This window comes from Perca flavescens, chromosome 6, assembly GCF_004354835.1.
Source record: "Perca flavescens isolate YP-PL-M2 chromosome 6, PFLA_1.0, whole genome shotgun sequence".
NCBI classification, from domain to species: domain Eukaryota; kingdom Metazoa; phylum Chordata; class Actinopteri; order Perciformes; family Percidae; genus Perca; species Perca flavescens.
The window spans coordinates 38165058-38185076 of record NC_041336.1 but is presented as its reverse complement, the minus strand read 5'-3'; the positions used below and the strand labels follow the sequence as shown (position 1 = coordinate 38185076).

General features: G+C 42.1%; 1 protein-coding gene across 14 annotated transcripts in view; it reads left to right on the top strand.

Annotated features, from left to right (window-relative positions):
• Positions 1-20019, top strand: part of rims2a (regulating synaptic membrane exocytosis 2a) — a 183664-nt gene that overhangs the window by 52453 nt on the left and 111192 nt on the right. For 6 of the 14 annotated variants that reach the window (XM_028579483.1, XM_028579486.1, XM_028579482.1 and 3 more), the window contains exon 1: positions 5044-5165. The exons of the other annotated variants lie outside the window; for them this stretch is intronic. In XM_028579483.1, the coding sequence (XP_028435284.1) occupies positions 5044-5165 (122 nt within the window). Of the gene's footprint in view, positions 1-5043; positions 5166-20019 lie in introns of those variants that run through there. 14 annotated transcript variants of the gene reach the window in all.

The window sequence follows — 20019 nt, the reverse complement described above, 5'->3', positions numbered from 1 at the left end:
GTCAAATAAGGTACTTACTTTGATGTCCACATGGGGGCTCCTTCCTCTTTCTTCTTCCAAGGAGAGGAAGAGAAGCGTGTAGTCAGTATCTACACACTCTCTACAAATGTACACAGCAGAAAGGCAGAGAACCATTTCAGAAAACTTCTTTGTCCCTGTTTGGGCCTTGTCAGATGTTGGGTAACACAGCATTTGTAACAGCAAGTGCAACGTTGGACTATACTTAAACTAGACTAGACTTATATGTTGACATATACGGGATACTTAAGATACTGCTTCTTAAGAATGTCTAAAACTGTCGTCAGTTTGATCAGTAAAATAAAATGACTAAGGTCACATTGGCAGCGGTATAGGAGAGGTGCAGTAGGAAAGGAGGTGAATTTGACTCTATCCCAATCTAGCCCATGTCCCTGTTCCTATCCTCTGCTGACCTTGTAAATATACACCTGGTGTGCCATACCCCCAACTTGTCTAGCACAGGAACAAACCAGCATGCACAAGCTTGTGCCCACAGTATCTTTGGAAACACAACTCATTCATTCTGTGTCCTCTCTCTGCCATTGCAACCTTGTATTTACTTCTTCATACACTTAGAACCTGCAGAAATGGGAGAGCTCCTGGGAGAAAAAAAACCCATATGTTTGGTTTAATTGCCTGATGTTTTGCTGCAAATGGATGTTTTGGTGGATATATCCCACATACCTAGCAGTGAGTGCTGGAGATAAGTGTACATACTTTCAGTGCTTTCACAGTGTAATAAGGCTGCTGTGCAACTATGACACATACTCAGAAGCATTGCTATAAACTCCAAAATAGACATTTATATTATTATTATTATTATACTCTGAAGCCACACTGCACAGTAGCACAATAAAGAGCAGAGCATCATATGTAACTGCAAATTGTAATCAAAGTTACACTACTATAAACCTTGAAGATTCATGCAGGTTAACAATATTTTGTGTCAGTGCAACTGGAGTACATTATCCATTTTCTCCTTACATGGCTGGCTACTTTAAGGTGGTTTTAATGGATGATCAGACTCACTATAGATCAGACTAAAGATCAGACTTCTCCAAGCATTTAGTCATCTAGTCACTCTCTGTTCCAGTGCAGGCCCTTGCCACTGTATATTAATTGATTGCATGGCGAAAGAGGTGGATGTGGTACTGAGGAGCGATTATTGCTTTGGCATTGCCTACATATGCAGTGACACAACAGGAAACTGGCTGTCTGGAAATGCACGGGATAATGCTGATGATTGATAGCACAGAGTCCATAAATAGAACTCCCACTGCATAAGCACCAAAACCCACTTCCATTAATCTCAAAGAATGTTTAAATTAACTCCTGGATCTGTTCTGCTAAAGAAAGGAGGGGAAAAAGCTGACAGTCTATTTATAAGGAGAAATAACTTGGGAAGGCTTCTAATTTATCTTGGTCTCAGAGGTGTCATTTGAATGAACACACAGCTGCAGTGTTGGGTGAGGCTGACGAAACAACAATGATTACACTGGGATTGGAACATACTCACTGGTGGAATTTCTTCAGATTCTGCATTTTGTTTTTACCACATTCAGCCGTTCAGCCTGCCAGCTATGTTAAGTCAAAGAGGAAGAGGAACACACTGAGTCTGGACTGGCCCAATCCAGTCCAGCTTTGCACAATTAATCATTGCTTAGTCTAACCTAGTCATCTCAGTTTAGTCCTATTCATTCAAACAGGCCCCATCTTATGCATATATTTCATCAGCCAGTAATACAACACTGCCATACGAGCCTTATTTCACCGATTAATTCACATTGACATGGAGTTCATTTTTTTCTAGTTTTCATAGTTTTGGTCATCATTCCTATCATTTAATATAACGTTTACTGGCAAATTATGATATGATGATGCTGCAACTTCCACAACTCCAGTGTGCAAGCAACATGGGTAGTCAGACATGTCAAACAAATGCTCATTTTAACTAAGTGAACATACCCAAATTAGCCATTATGATTGTCCTTTGCATTGTGAAACTACATTTGTGTACAGCTACAGTAAGTGCAGTAGGTAGTTGAAGTAGGAATTAAATCGAATGGATGCTTATAGCCGACAGTTGGGGTAATAGCAGTAATGTTCAACTTTTTACCTTTAAATAAGTAGTTTGTTTGATAATATGGTTAGTCTGTGAACATATGTGAAACGTATTGCTTTCATAGTGGCCCTGTGCATTCAGTTGTAAAGCTGATTTCAGCAGCTTGTTGTATCCCCAGATCTCACAAAAGACATTTTGACATGTCAGAGTAGGAAACGCACAGGTGTAAATAATGAAATGAATGATGATACTGTCATGGTTTACTGGGACACTTGAGAACAGAGCATTGTTATTGGCTAAACATTTTTACATTATGACAAGTCTGCTGTGAAAAAAGACCTATTCTACAAATAAGACCCAGGTGGTAAAAATCATGGGTCTTATAATGATATTTTCATAGCCTTCTCATCTGTTTTGCAGATTTTTTCCTTTAACTGTAAAAAAAAAAATCTGTTCAAATTGATGCAACATATTATATAACTTTGACATTTTTAGTATCTGTACTTGAACATATGCTCTACCTACTTTGGAGCTAGAGCAGTGACATTAAGCTTTGGCATCAAACATAACATTTGGCAGTGAAAAAGTCCCACTGAAAAATAATGAAACACTGGCTTTGATGATGATTTTATTTTAATATTCTTTGCATTCTGATGTTTTTCAATGACAATCTTCAGATTTTTTCTTCATGTCACTCTTTTTTTCATTGTCAGCTTTTCTTTTATACTGACAGGGCTTATTCAATCTTTCTTTTTCAGTTTCAAATTTCTGTCACCTTATTTCAATAGTTTGAACGTCTGTTTCTTTTTTTAGAAGGAACATTCAACATAATTGTTGCCCAACTTGGACCAACAATATAATGTTAAGGCCCTGAAACACCAGGAGATTGTCGTCGGCAAACATACAGCAAGATACATAACTACTGGTACTTATGTAGGTTTATTTATTTCAACATAAATATGTGTTTTAAAAGATCTACATACCTACGTGTAAAATCTAACAACTTAATGTTTCATTCACACGCTCTTGTCATATCGTAGGTAAGCACTTTGCTATCGCCAGATGAGTGACAACTCTGTTTGACTCATGCAAAGCCATTTGGGATGAAATTAGCAAGTTAGCTAACTAGCCAGCCGGCCGCAGTGGGCTGCTCGGTCCCGCGCTTCTCCACTGCAGGGAGACTTAGACTTCTTTGCCGAGAGAATGGATGACAGCCCGGGAGATAGACTATCTGGCTAGCCATCTCCGGTGTCCACTGTCGTCCTGGCGGGGAGTGAAGCAGAGGGACCGTAGGCTCTGTCCTACCACTGGCTGATACCATGGATGTATAAAGGTTTATACGGGCAAACACTGTTTTATTGTATGTGTCATAGCGGTATCATAATAGTTTGTATAAATGGTTTCCCTGTTTGAATGATGAGATTACCACCGCCTGCTGGCATTGAGCGTTATTTCCTCTCATGCAGGCGCAGAACGTATGTGGCACTTGGCCATCATGTAGTATTTGCAGTGTGTTCAAGTGCTACCTTTTGGCCAAGACACAGGCGACGTGAGGAGACGTTAGGCGACGCCACAGTTGGCACTTAGCAACAGTTAGCGGTTAGCCTGATTTGATCAGAATACAGCATATAAATATTGGATAGGATAGTACAACATAATGTAATTCTGCTAAATAAAACATCACATTCATTATTAGTTACACTTGTTTTCATTTAACACATATTGCATATCCAAATACAATACACATTTTCCATAGGCTCAATCTGCCACTTAAAAAAGTGGGAAGATTGGCAGAACAGGCATCCAAGTGAGCCAACTAAACCGATGGAAATCACATTTGTTAGATTGACAGCACTCTAGCCCAATGGATTGGGGAAGGGGGGGCAATCATATTTGGGGGGCATGTGCTACCCCGTGCCTCCTTTCTAGCCCCGCCCCTGCCGCTCACCAAAGTGCGAGAACAGGCGTTTGCAGCGCAGAGTGGGAATGACAGAGGCACCATTCTCCCTATCACAAGTCAGTGTAGCATCAAAATGATTTTAAGGCTGGCATTTTCAGGTAAAATACCTGCAAAATGTTGCTGTAATAAAATGCTTTAATCCTCTTGAAGCTCACTGCATCTTTACATCCATAACAACTGACTGAATAAAAATAAAATTGTAAACCCTTGGGAAACCCTCTCCTTTTATGTGTGCCCTTTCCTAACAGGCAGACACTCGAGGTATTAGGACTGTCATCTGCTATTACTGATGAGGAGCTGATGCTCTGAAGCTAGATATGAAATATAATAAGGGGGCAAAACCTGAGACAGCATCGCCTTTCTTCCCCCTATACTGTGGTCTATCTGCGGCCGTCCCAAAGAGTGCATGAGAGATGATGGAGAGATATGGCAGAGTGCGCACACTTGCATATCAGACCTGTACTTTGTGTGTGTGTGTGTGTGTGTTAGCGCGAGTGTATGCTCTTCATAGGCGACGGCAAATATGAGTAGAATGTGAGGCGGCAGCTGATGCGCCGGTAAGGGATGCTGCTGCTGCTGCTGCTGCTGCTGGCTGCCGTGTAGGATGCTTCTCCGCTTCTTCTCTCCTTCGGGCGCTCCTCCGCCTCTTCCTGCACACCGAGAAGAGATTTTTGCAACAGCGAGAAGAAGAAAAGGCTCGTTACCGGCACCGGCACTACCTTATTTTTCTCGTTTCAAGTCCGAAGCATTATGACCGAAGGATCCCGCCCGGAATGCGTCTCATTTAAGGACACTTTTTACCAGGAGCGGCCAGAGAAATATGGAACTTGATCGGCACCTTTTCTGCGTTTAATGCGCCCCCGGAAGATAATAATAACAAAATACTGAGGAGGTATATGTGTGGAGGGGGGCGTCCGGAGAGAGCGCAGGCTTGGGGATGTATTGTTGGTGAAAGGAAAAAGGGTGATCATTTACTGAGGATAAAAGAAAACGGAGGGGGAAAATGCAGTTTGAGACATTGCGTCAGTTCTGTAGCTCGGTTTTATCCCATTTCAACGGGGCTTTCTCCGCGCCTCAGAACATCTTGCAGACGGAGCTGTTCGAGCAGGCGTTGAGCAACATCGGGTGAGTGATTCCTTTGTAAAGAAATGCCCTGATTTATGAGGAAGGGCTTCCCCGTTGGTATGTCAAACGAGTATTTGGGGGGCGGGAAGGTTGTTGCCTTTATCGATCGGCAGCCAGCCTGCGTAATAACAAGCTCTAGTACTGTTGCTGCTGCAGATATTTCCTAGCAGGATGATGGGGCCGATCAGTGATGCTGCCGCGGTTTGCTGTGTGCGCGTGCGTGCGCGCACATGTACTAAAATGAACCGTTTAGGTAGACTGTGACCATGCCGAGGTGTGACTGTGCTGTGCGCGTAGCCTATGTATGTGTGCGCGTGCGCGTACGCCCCGGCGCACCACTGCAGCATGTGTGCTATACTGCCTCTGCTGCTGCTGCTGTACCTGAGAGGACAACATGGGGTTTGTGTGTGTGTGTGTGTGTGTGTGTGTGTGTGTGTGTGTGTGTGTGTAAAAATGTACATTTTTAAAAGAGTCCCAGAGATGGAAAGGAGTGGATGCAACACACCCACGCACACAGTCACACACCCACATCTCCCTACACACTCAAACATAGGTAATTATGTTTTTGGAGCAAGGGAAAATATATCTAACACCAAAGGTATGCATTATTTGATAAAATAGTGACTACACAGCATAAAACCACGAACAAGCATTTGTGTGCATTCCACGTTACCACTGAATTAAGAAATCTTAGACTTAGGCAATCATTTTCATTATTTGAAAAATAAATTTAGCATTTTAGCTGGACAAGAAGTGCTTGTGTGGTGTGTCAAGGGAGAGAGAAAGAGAAGTTGGATCTTACTTAGATGCATTGGAGCATATTATGATTAGTCTGCTAAATGCTTCGTTCCCCCATGGAGAGCCCCCTGGTCATCTGGCCAGGAGTGGCTGTTAGACACATTTTGCAGACTGCAGAAGGGCTTCAAACTTGCAAACAGTCTCACGTTCCTGCAGTAGTAGGGCCGAGGGAACACGCAGCAGGGCCGAGGGAACACGCAGGCCTCTTTTTATTTCTCGATATAGGCGCAGGCCCCATATGTCCACATGCATTGTCTGTCTCCGGGGACTGCAAGTCTTTCCCTCTTGCCCCCCACCCTACCGTCAGAAATAATTTACAGCATTGCTGGGCTCTCTGCCACCTCCCATTACATGGCCAGAACACTCAGCCACTGGAAGGACTGAACAGGGGGCTCTGTGCCTGGAAACTGTGATCCAGCAATCATCACATCTGACTGATTAAATTGAACTTATTTTCCATCGTTACCCTTTTTTTTTCCTTCTCAGCAAATTCCTCTAGTTAGAAGCAGTCTCTGATTGGCAGCTGATGACAGGACTGCTACATTATTGTTATATTGACTAATTGGAACAACTCACTGGTAGGTGTGTCTTTATGTCCACTCATTTCTGTACCATATAACTCACTGTTGCAAAACAACAACACAACTCTCTACAAACCAGCAGTGTGTGCTAGCCAGCTTGGCAATCCATTCGATCAGAGCTGTTTGTGTGCGAGTCTGTCTCTCTCTCTCTCTCTCTCTCTCTCTCTCTCTCTCTCTCTCTCTCTCTCTGCGTGTTTCTTTCTTGCCCGGCCAGGCCTGCTAATGGGCTGTATGCTTTTAGATCCAGCTTCCATGTATTATGCATGTGTGCGTCAGGAAAGGTTCTAATGGGGTGTGGGGATCTGTTCTTAGAAGGCCTGAATGGTTTTGAATTGAGTGGTCACTACATTTAAACTGCAACCCCTCCTCTAATACACACACATACACACACCTTCCACTTATAACCCCCCCCCCACCCCGGCCCTATGGCAGCTCTTTGTGCTTGCTTCCCTGAAATGCCTGAGACCAAAGTGTGTCTGTTGTTGGACTGGTGTATGAAGCGATAGAGGGGACGTTATTGAGTTTGTGGAACACGTCATATAGCCTGTTCCCAGATGAGCCTTTTGCAAAGTGTGTGATGCTATATATGGGATATGAATAGCTGCATTTGATTTTCTGCATAGATGCAGTGTATTGAAAGTAGCACAGTGTTTCAAATCCAGCATATTAAATAAAACCCATATTGCTGCTGTTTAATCATTCCACACGGGCCGCACAATCTTGGGTGTGATTTTAGTGAGTCATCCTCATACTCACAGCTGTTTACTTCATCTCACAGTCTCATATATTGTTCTCCTGCGGTGGCAGCATATTTGCAGCTGTGCACTTCTGCATTTTATAGCTTATATGTGCTGTACAGTGTCACAGATTAGAGGAAAATCAACTTGTTTCGACCACTGAGGGTTCCTCTGAAGTGGAAACCCCAAACCCCCTCCCACACTCATCTATTCACTTGTCTCCTCCAAACATGGGGTTGCCATAGTGATGATATGTAATGTTTGATCAATAGAAATGAGGATGTGTCCTCCCTGTCGGTTAACCTTGATGTTAGCAGGGCCTGATTAAAAAGATGAAGGAAGGCATAGATCAAGGGATGTTATTTCTAGCAAATTGACATAAGGTGTAAGAAAAAGACAAGAGGGGGGAACTCAAACTACGCACTATAGCTTTAAAAGACTTAGCGAGGTGGTCTTGGGCACATTTGACCACATATCTTTTGTAGTGTAAACGCTAATCCGTCCTTAAGCGTCCCCGACAAGAATGCTACAGGAAATTACCTCATCACTGGTTGTTTTGTTGCCCGTGCGCCAACGCTCTATAACATGCCCGTTTAACAATGCGTTGGACAAAGTGTTGTGTGACCGTCCATCGTTTTGCCCTATGGAAGGAGATATGTTGGATTCTGTTGACGGCAATATCTTCAGCTATAGCGAAAAAAAAAAGAAAAAAAAACGCTAACGTGACTGACGTGAGTTTGGATGCAATAATTTGGGCGGGGCCCTTTGACCTTCTAGCGGAAGTGACGTAGGCAGTAGTGAAATCTGAACACAATTTGTCAGCTAGACACGCATGATAGACACTGTTGATGCCCGATCCATATCAGAAACCCAATTTGTTCTACGCATGTGCAGAGGTAGTTGAGGTTAGACATTGAACTTGAATGGTAAGGGTCAGGGGATAGGTTGAAAACAAATCAGGTTTCCAGTCCAGATGGTGTAGTGACAGACACAGGTGTGAACAGCAATGTGTCTTGGCTGTCCACTTGTGTTCGGATCACCAAAACTCATTTTAAAAACCAAGGGTAAACAGGGCCCAAACTAACCTGCTTTTTTAGCAAGCTACTGTGATGTTGAAAGGCTGCTTACCTACTGGAATAGAAATGTTTCCAATTTCTCCTTCTTGGCAATACATGGCTGATTAAAGTGGTTATCAGGAATATTAAAGGGCTGTAGTAAGGTCACCTCCAGCTACAGCTGATGCTGCGCTCATTACTAGACATCTCAGGTGTGGACATTATCTGGACATGTCTGGGCATTTGTTTCCGTATTCTTCTGCTTTGGTTTAGGTCTCTTTGGTGAAACTCAGTCACATTTAGCTTATTCATATATAACCTTTATTTAATCAGATACTCTCTTTGAGATCACTATCTCTTTTGCAAGAGAGACCTGAGTAAAGAAAAGAAGAAACATAGCCAGACAAAACAACAGGACAAAAATATACCAGACAAACAAACACACAAAGAACATAGTCAGACATAATAAAAGCACATACCGCATCAGTGACAAGCACAGACATCACTAAATAGGTTCAAAGTGTTCACCTCCTCTGTCTTGTGTGTTCCCTTACACTACGCTATACAATTATTTTCAAAATGACACGGCTATACTGGCTTTAAGTAACTTTATTAAACACTCACATCCAGTCTGTCATACATGGAGCATACAAGACACTTTCCACTCTGATTTCTACTCTTGTCAACCTGTATTCTATTGATAGCAAGCATTGTAGATGTGAGGTGAGAGGAGCACAGTGGAGAGACAAAGCAAGGAAGGAAAAAACGGAGAGAGGATGACAGAAAGTACCAGGAGGAGACAGGAACACCCAGGCATCAGTCACCACGGTGACAGAGCTGTAGACGAGGCAGACATAGCAGGCTGCAGCTTGTGGGACTCTGAATCCCTGGAGCCCAAGACTCACGTTGATGTGACAGAACTGGGAGAAATGAGAGGAGGAAAGAGGTAGAAGGAAGAAGTGAGGAGAGGAGAGGAGAGGAGAAGGAGACAGACTGCAGACCTAGAAACAGCGAGAGACAAGGACATGGATCCACAGCAGTCCGTCCCTTGGCTCTTCACAGTCCTGGACACCTGTGTTGATTTAGAGGTGTATCCACCTTGATATGTCATTGGCCACACTGTAGTATATAGAACATTTACCTATCCCCTGTTTTTACCCTTCTCTATCCAGGGTAAGTTGGCGGAGTGTGTATTTTGTTTTCCAGCAACTCCCTGCTTTACATTCCCACAGTTACACATTAACGCCTTGCAGATGCAAAATCAAGCTGACTGAGCTCCTCCACTGGAGCTACTGGGAGTTAAATGCCTCGCTGAATGCAAGTCCTACCCACATTTTCCCAGCCAGCCTCTAGGCTACCATCACCTCTTTTTTTCCATCTCTGTGAGTACTATAAAGTAGCGTCTTGAGGGTTTAGGTGTGGGAGTCAGACTGAGGCTCAAACTGTATCCTCAGTAGTTGTTATGCAACCTCCCCCTCCCCGGCATCCCGTCACACCTCGCCCACGCTTGGCCCACCCTCAGCCCTATGGTGTTGTTCCCGGGTGTTGGCGGCACTCAGCAGCTGTAATTAAGCCGGCCTTTTATTGGTTTTGTCCTCGCCGAGGGAGATGTGTGCAGGAAGAAGGGAGGCCCTGGTTTATTGCCTGGGCGGCTGAGAGGGGTTATTATGATTGCACGCTGGAGAGAGAATGAACAGAGAGTTGGAAGGATAGCAGTGCAGAGGAAAAGGGGATGAATATTGCGAGAGAGAAAGCGGTAAAGGCTGAATCGATATGCTTGACTCCTCTCTGCTCTCACCAAATCATATCTCAGCATCAGACAGAGATTGAGAGAGGAAGAATGAAAAAGAGAGAGAGAGAGAGAGAGAGAGAGAGAGAGAGAACTGGTAGCTAGCAGTGCGCTGTGTAGCCAGATAAGCATCAGGCTAATGTCCCCAGCCCCAGGCCTGCTGCCACTGCTGCTAATGCTGCTGCCCAGAGAGCGAGGGGTCTTTGCAGAGGTTTGGTTACAGGTTGCTACAGCACAGTCTCATTGCCAGATACACGTGGGATGTCACACAGTAAGATATATACGTTACGTATATGTCCTCAGCAGTGAAACAGGATGAGGAAGGTACAGAAAGGGTCACGGAGTAACAAAGGAAAGATGGTGTACTTTTCAACAGAAACACCGACCTGTTCAGAACGCTGACATCTGGGCTCTTTTCATGCTTATGGAGCGAGACTGATTCCCTCAAAGGCTGAAGAGGCATGTGTGCACATGTATGTGTGTGTGTGTGTGTGTGTGTGTGTGTGTGTGTGTGTGTGTCTCTCAACCTTTAATGGTTGAGTTAGAGGAGGCATAGTGTCCTCCCAGTAAAACTACATTTCAGTTCGGCATTAGGATCCACTTCCAACTCTGCCCCAGGTCCTTAACTTCTTCCTCTCTCTCTTTCCACTCACGGAAGAGAAGGCTGCTGAGTGGCATAAATGTGACTCAGCTCTTTATATTTGTGTGTGTGTGTGTGTGTGTGTGTGTGTGTGTGTGTGTGTGTGTGTGTGTGTGCGTGCGTGAGCGTGTGCATGTATGTGTGTGTGTGTGTGTGTGTCCTTGTGTTTCTTTGTGAGAGTGCATGTGGCGGCACTTGAATGTTCATGTGTTTGAAGCCCAGACCCTAGGAGGTCTTTTTTTCCTCTTAAAAAGACTCTCTTTTTTTCCTGCTCCCCAACAGATGTCTGATGTCATCTTGTTTTTAAATAGCCAAGAGAGGGGAGAGAAACTGCATACGTCGCATGGATGGTGCTTTGCTTTCAACCATATGCCTTGATGTGGGATGCTATTTGTCAATGTCAGTAACCATTGAACAGTTTGTAGAGGGGTTAAATTTGCCTGCCTTTGCTGTAGGAGCTTACCATCAGTGTAGGATTTTAGTGCTAGTGTATAAACATACGTTATTCCACAAATCCTCCTCTGGCCTTGATGTTCAGTGCAGGTGCTAATTGAAAGCTAAGGCTCTCTCCTCCGAAAGGTACTTCACAGCATCATCATTCTTGTTTTACATTTGATTTATTGATTAAAGAGGCTTATGAGGTCAGACCTTTGGAAGGTGAAGAGGTGGACTTTATTAGCTAAATCTGTTATTCAGAGCAGTGGAGTCCACACAACACATCTCAACAAATATTTCAGGCTGTTATTAGCATTGAGTAACTTTACATGAAGTAATTTCTGTATATATGGAATCCATTTTAAATCCAACATTAGTTAAAGACTATTTCAGGGTCTACTAGTCTATATTGATGACGTTCCACTTCCGGGGATTGCTCTGATGCCACCGGAAATTCCACTGGATGTCCGTTTTGGCCGGATGTCCGTCACCATCCTCTTTCTTTGTGTTGGCATTTTAAACTCTGGTGGATTTGTGAGGACTATGGTTAACTGCTCCTCAGATCTCTGCAGGGTAAATCCAGACAGCTAGCTAGACTATCTGTCCAATCTGAGTTTTCTGTTGCACGGCTAAAACTACTTTTAAACGTACACATGTTCCACCAAAACAAGTTCCTTCCCGAGGCTATTTTGCAGCTGCACAGGGGCTCCGTCAGAGGCTTAGCGCCACCCAAGACGACTGTGATTGGTTTAAAGAAATGCCAATAAACCAGAGCACTTTTCTCCCATCCCAGAATCCTGTGTGAACTAGGCAGCAATGCGAGACTAATGGTCTACAGACCAAATCACTGTAACGTCGCACTCAGTGCCTGAAATGGGCCAGTGCTCACCAGTACTGAGTACTGACACTTCTGGTTTTTGTCCACATGAGTACCCTTACTTCTAATTGTTATTAACAGTATTAATAATAGGCTGAGATCATATACTGTATATTCAGTCTGTGGCTGATATTCATACCATATCATGATTTATTGGGAAAAATTCTATGCAAAATCAGACATACAGCACCCCTATATGGCTGAATGGAATGATCCTTTGTTTCATAACCACATTTTCAGACACTGCGACGATTCGACTGTCAGATTGGTAGTTGAATCAGGCTCCTTAGATCGAATCATCAAATAGTCAACTTTTCATGTCAACCCTACAAGATATACGTAATAATGTAAATATATCCAAGACACATGCAATGATCATGCCATACAACTGCTGAATTATGGTACTGGCACATTTTTTGGTCCAATTCAGGCACTGGTCACACTAATATTAAAATCACTTCCGGGTAGACAAATGGCATTTGATTGGAATTGCAGAGATATGTGAAATTGGCAAACTTGTTATTTATTTTTTTCTGTTATTTTCAGACGTATTTGTAATGTTTTATATATATATATATATATATATATTTATATATGTTTATATATATATATATATATATATATATATATATATATATATATATATATATATATATATATATATATATATATATATATATATATATATATATATATATATATATATATATATATATATATATATATATATATATATATATATATATATATATATATATATATATATATATATATATACTGTAGGTAAACACGGTGGTAAACACCTATTTGCTCTGCTTATTTTCTGTACTGTGTTGCTTTACCTAGTGTGACGAACAGCAACATCTCACTGGACTGACTGCTAGTTTTGCGTGGTGTCATTTTCTTTAGTCTGTGTCCCAACAGGTAAATTAGGTCTCCAAGCTAATATTAGTTACAGTGAAAGCATCAAACATACATTTTGAATATTTGGGTATATCCAGTTGTTCCTTGTCCCTGTTTGCTCAGCGTCTTTAAGTTGTATGTAAGGGATGCAGAAGTTATTTTAAATAAAATAATAATGGGTCTATATGTACAGGTGTTATGCTCTAGGAATCTGTTTAGTCATTTAGTCATTTAGTACTTGTACTTGTCCTGTTACTGTTTCCACACCACATACCGAATGCACAATTGACCTGATAGCATAATATCTGCATGAATTATTTCATGAATGGGAAAGAGACCGCTTTACACGTAATCCTGTTGCTGTGCCCCAAATCCAAATCTATTTCATGCTCCAATTTATTCAATTACCAAAAATACACTTGAAGAAGCTGTGTGATAAAGCAATAATGAAAAAGCATAATCTAAACATCTGCGTCTATCTAGCCCATTGCTATCATCATCATCATCCATCTCTTCCCCAGCTCGTGCTCAAATCCTCTTTTGCAACCCTGATGGTATTTCACAAGCTCAATGAGATTAATTATTTCCATATTTTGCAAACATTGCACCATGTGTGCGGCTCCCCCGTCTCCCCGCACGTGTACAATTAGCTCAGTTCATTTGTGTTGCAGATGAGCCGGCCCTGGCGGTGCTCGGCGGCCTCCCTGGGCTTCTCCTGCCACGCAACGGAGAGGAGAACCCAGCCGAGGAGTGATCAAAAGCCTCCTCCTCTGGCAGGCAGATGCTGAGTAAACACAGAGAAGAAGCTTCAGTAACTGTCTCCTCCCGCTTCCGCTTCTCGCCTTCATTATTTTTTTGGAGTCTGCTGGCTGGCGTTAATGAAACCCCATGTAATATTCATTTAATTCCCAGTGTTTACTAGTTCATTAGGTTTTAGGATAGTAGTTGATCTGATCTCCAGGGGTTGCTAAGAAGAGGAAAGAAGCTGACTTTGAAGATTTTCCTTTTTTCACTCGGCGAGCTTCCTTCTAGTTATTCATATGTCTCCCTTGATCCTGTTAGAAAACCATTCACAGTCTTCCTGCTTTCGGAATTGTAAAGCATTCCTCTTCTCTCGTCTGCGTCATCACACTTCTGCTCTCATTTGTACAACTAAAGTTTGAAGGCTGTTTTTGGATTCTGGTGCAGTGGTACATCAAAATGTAAACTAGGGACCCAGGTACTGCCACCATCTGTGTAAAACACAATTTAAAAAATCCTATCCGTGCATAATACAGACGAGCAGAGTGTTACTTCATATGATGAATGTAAATCTAGGAATCTAAGGGCAAAAAGGTGGGTAGATTCAGATGATAATAAAGGAGATGCACCATCTCCTCACACCTCTGGTTGAAGTTAACCGCTGTCGTAGATGAAATGTTTTCTCAGACCCGGGCCCCTCCGGCCAGCTCAGCTCCCTGGCCCAGGGCATGTGTTACAGATGCTGTCCTATGCAATTACAATTAACCCACACAGCCCTTTGGTCGGGGGCTTGCTCTGCAAAGGTCTGGCCGCGGGTTCATCGATTGAGACGTTGGCTTGCCAATGCCATTGAGCGAAGTAGAAAAGGTCTTTCTGCTGAGCACACAGGGCACAGCGAGTGGCTTTTTCATCAGATGGAGAGGAAAGTGGAAACTTTCTCACAAAGCTCGCTTTTTTTTTAATGTGGTAAAACTCCAGCTGGAAGTGCTGCAGTTGTGATTGATTGGGAAAAATAGAAAAGGATGCAATATTTTTGAATACAAGCGGACGTAAATGTTTTTTTAAAGTGCCGTATCAATGCTTGATGTAGTGCACTCTTTGGAATGCCTTCCTGGCAGCTGTTGAACTCCTACTATCTGCATTTATCATGCATCATTATTAGTATGATTGTTTTCAAAATGAGTATTTTTGGGGGGATGAGGCATCAGTGTAGCTCTAATAAAGTAAGTATTACAATGGTCATTAAAGAATAGAAATATATCTTTTGTGACATCTCATTATGTGCATAAACTTGTATAAAGTTATTGGAGTCTCTTTTATTTTTCAGACAAGTATCTTCCATATCTATGTCCTTGTTGGCATTCTCAAACTCTCCAACCCTTGTACTTAGCAGCACCATGTTTCTTTGATCTCAATGTGTGAGTGGGAGTGTGAATGTAGTGACATCTCTCAGAAGAGGAAAGTGTTTCAGAAAAAAGCTTGGGAGGCATCGTCCCATTATGCACAGCTTCCTGTCTGCCTCCGGGCGAGCCTTCTAGCAGCCTATCTGTTTGAATTCAACTTAAGAGAGACTTGTGGGGAAAGGCAACAAAACTGGAATGGAGAAAATGGGGAGAACAGCAGTTTATTAATTTGAAAAAATGCACTGAAATGAGTAGCATTTCAGAAAGTAACTGACTGGGGGAATATTTCAACACGCTTTGCTAACTAGTCCCAGAGCAAGATGAAGAAAACAAGATCACTTAAAGTGGTTGCTTCAGTGGAACCCATTGTACACGTCTCCCATTATTCTGCTTCTCAAATGTTGTATGCCTAATTTGGCACATTGTAGGACAACACCGGTGTGGCTATGTGTCTGAAACAATCAAACATTTTGTAAATGTTGCTGTTGTCTTAAATTATATATTTTGCTCAATTAAATAAAGCAAGATTTGAATCTTTCCAAATGAGATCATTGAAGTGTTATTGTTCAGCAATTCACTTTGCATACACTTAAACAGTGATTAAATTGGCATGCCTGATAAAGATAAAGCTTGATAGAGATTGTCAAAGTAGGCTCTCTGAGTTTAAGTCTGCTGTGTGTTGCTTGCAGTCAGTGCATATCAGAGTTTATTAAGCTGGGCAATCAGTGAGCAATACTGTAAGTAGCATACATCTTGATTTGATTATGCCCAGGGCCCAGCACAGCGATGCATTGGGGTAACTTGGCTGCAGTGGCTTCCCTTCCATATAGATGTAATTGGAGAGTGCTTATACCTCCTTTCCCTGTGCTTCCAATTTAGGCCACTGTCACACTGCCACTGTCACAAGCACAATCCAAGCCAAGCAGATGGCCAGTTTGTAGCAAATACATTGGAAATAAGAAGAATGTATATAACACATTAGATATCACATCTGTACACATTCAAAATACCGAAATTTCAACATTGAATAATCTCATTTTTGCGGAAGGCTGACTTCCGTGTCTTTAAACCGGATTGAAAAGGTGTGAAGTGCCCCCCATCACACACAAAGAGCTGTTACTATGATAATCGGTTGTATTATTATTGTTAGTTTATAAATGATGTGTTAAAAATAGCTGCTGTGGTGATAAGCGTGAACTGTTCTGGATTGCCAGAGGCAATATGCAGTGTGCACTGCTGTGGAACAAAGGCACGTTTAAATAAAAATGCTGCAGTCAAGTGGGCTCACTCATGTTTTCCTTGTGTTTTCTCTTCATTGTGTAATTACAGTACTTCAAATTCAGTGTTTTCTCTGCCAGAGAGTATGAACACCCATCAAATACTTAAGCTTGTCACAGTTGCAATTTTATCAGCATTGTTTCACTGTTCATCATGTGGCATATTAAACTGAACCACATATCACATGTCATATTGGATTTTCGGTACATTCAGGTCTGTAGCATAACCCAATTAGAATTTTAGTTTTAACTCTACAACCCACTCTGTGTTTGTTATGTGTCCAGAAACGATTTGTGCAAGAATGGACTCCAGTCTCTACAGTCTTCCTGTCCCCCTTTCTTGTTCGAAACTTCTTTTCCTCCAAAAAACACTTTTATGCCGTAAAGGAGTTACATTTTGAAACCAAGATGCCAAGCGGTGTGTCTACAAAACTTTGAATGTGACTTTTTCTCTGACTCAACAATACTAGTTACTGTAGTCTCACTCTCGGTTTGCCTCAGTATCAGGGCTTTTCCCCTTAATACCTAGATGGACTTCTTTTTGACTCCAAGCATAGCATAAGCAGTGATATTGAATTTTATATTCTGCTCAGCTCTACATGTATAGGATATATAATATGGTGAAGTATCTTTGTATTTGTGTTTTGTATTTTTCTAGGCTCTAGGCATGGCAATATCAGCTGGTCTGTTGGTCTATCGGTTGTGCATTTTGGTCCAGAGTGAAATATCATGGCAACTATTGGCTGAATTGCATCAAATAACACCAGAGCAGGTCAAATCATTCAACCCTTATGACAGAATACCTCTACATGTAATGATTGTCCACCCCAGCCACTGTACAGAGGATAACCCCTTGTTATTTAAGAAACATGATCTTCTTCTTGATGACATGTATTACATTAAGGGCCTGCTATCTTTTACTGTGTGTTCATTTGTGACTGTAGTTCAAATTTTGTAGGAGTGTAGCATTCTTGTGTAGAAAGAGAAATGCTGTGAGCAGGATTGGGTGGAATTTTAGAACGTCAAGTGAGTCCAGCGGCTTTGTGCAGAAATATTAGATTGACATTGGTAACTCTAGATGACGGGTTCATCCCCCCCACACACACACACCATTTGTTCGCACAGGGCAGAACACTGTGTGGAAAGGAATGGAAAAGTGTTGAACGGGACAATGGAGGCCCAACCTTGAACCCAACACGAAGAGCTATTTAGCCTGGACCCCATCACCATTTGTCAGCAATGATTGGACAATAACCAAAGAAACATTGCTCACCTGTGAAGGGAACTCATATTCCTTCTTCCCACTGACTGGATATCACCCTTCGTTTGTCCCCAGTGCACACACCTCTTCGCCCTGCTTAGTCTTGTCGTATATTTAGGACAGGGAGGGCTTGGCTGGTGCGTTGTGCCGTGCTGCTGCAGTCTTATCTGTTGACAAGAATAGACTCGGAGGAGATGGGGGGGGGAGAGAAAGTGTATGTGGGGACGTCCAGACGGGCCTGGACCGCTGCTTGTTTGTCAGGATGGTCGTCAGTCCGTCCAGCCCCAGAGATGTTATTTTGGGCAGCAAGGATTATTAAAGCATCCTCTGACTCACCCCTCAGCTTTTTTCATTACCTCCTCAGTTTCTGTGTAGCCAGACAGCCGTGCAGCGTCACTGCCTTTGATTTCAAATGCAGCTTGCTCACTGGAATGAAAAATGCATACTTAGCAGAACCAAGAAGAAATTCGTGTAGAGAGAGAGAGAGAGAGAGAGAGAGAGAGAGAGAGAGAGAGAGAGAGAGAGAGTGTGTTCAATTACTTTTATGTCAGAGCGAGAACGAGATGGGGAAAACGGGGTTGTTAAGACTGCAGAAATACAGCCCAGTGTTTTGTTACAATAGAATTTGCTGGGTTTTGAATAGTTTGACAAATCTCAATATGTTCTCTACACAGAGCGCTTTGAGAAAAATTAACAATGACTGATGAGCGCTGAGCAGTCGACATGCTACAGCACAGCAGCAGGCACGAGGGGAGGGTCTCCGTGGATATCCCCTCACGCTAAGCTGGAAAGTCTTCGTTTAAAGCTATAGTGAGTAGTTTCTGCCACCCCCATGAGGAATTCTAAGTAATGACAACAAAACTGTCGGCGCGTCCACATGATACAAGCATTCCGGGATCACGCACGAGCCCCCCACCCCTCCTCCACGCAGTTGCTAGTACCCCAGGAGGACAGGAGCATTAAAAAAACATGATGGACTCTTCAGAAGTGGTTCACTTGAGCTTCTGCGCGGGAAAGTTGCCGGATGCCACGATCTTCTGGACAGAGTCATACTGAGAGATCCAGACAGAGTTGTGAGGAGCTGATAGTCTTAATTAGCTTTGTAGAAACTCATTTGGCAATGGCTTGAATGTAACGGACGTTCATTAATATCAAAAAGTTACGCACTAAGTGTTTGTGTTTTGGAGATGTTAGTGTGAAACTGTGAATAGTTGCACCCTATTATTTTGACCTGTGCGTGTGATTGTACAGCAGGATGATGCTTGAGTGCTACTTTGGAGTCCAGCATTAAAATAAGACTTAAGTTACTTATTACTCCCTGAAACCCCCTGAGTTAGTCTTTGCTCACCTTCAGTGGTTTAACTAAGTGCAGTGATGGAGCAGTGTACTCCAGGGTGTGTCAGTCATGTGACATCATTTTGGACCACACCCATCAGGTTACCCTTTAAAGGTATAATATGTTAAATTTCCTCATTAAAATGTCTAAAAAGGACTATACCCATTTTATATAGTGTGTTGAGTTGTTAACTTACATTATCCCAATGTTCAAGTTATTCAAGTTAACGGTCCGTTACGGGTACATGTAGTTTCCTGTTGATGGCATCCTATGTCCTTAAATTGACTTTATCCAGTTTTAAGCCACATTTTTACGACACATATTTTTCAGACCTTGGTCGTATAAATTTTGCTGTACAATTAATTGTCTCAGATATAATTCAGTCCTTCCAGAAAAATGCAGAGTTTTTTTGTGATTGTTGCGGGCAAAAATCTTGATTATGCGGCACGTTTTCTTAAAAAATGCGATGGAATATGCGGGATATTTATGCAATTTTATGCAATGAAATTGAGGGAACTGGCAAAAACTGCGGTTTGATGAAAAATAGAAAAAAAAGTGATTCCCCCAAGACCCTGTTTTTTAAAAAAAAAACTTTATTTAAAAAATACTGCTAAACGCAACATTTATTCAACTTTCTGTTAAGATATATGTGACTTTTTTGCAACGTAAATGCGGGGATTATGAAATCATGCAAGCCCTGCATATTTTGCGCGGAAATTGGCAATTTATGCGGCAAAAGTGCGGTGTATTTGAAAAAATGCGGCCCCTGCATAAATATGCGGACTTTGGCTGATTATGCATTGAATCGTGTTTTTCTGGAGGGACTGATAATTGAAACTAACAATATTATTGTCTCTTTCAGTCAAATTAAAAGAAATAATTATTATTTATTACTTTTTTAAACAAATTAAAGTTTAGACTGAATTCCAGGATACATATTTTGTTATAGCACTGTCATAATGTGACCCAGCTAATGTAATAACACAAGTACACAGCATATGAAGTGAACAATGCATCTTTA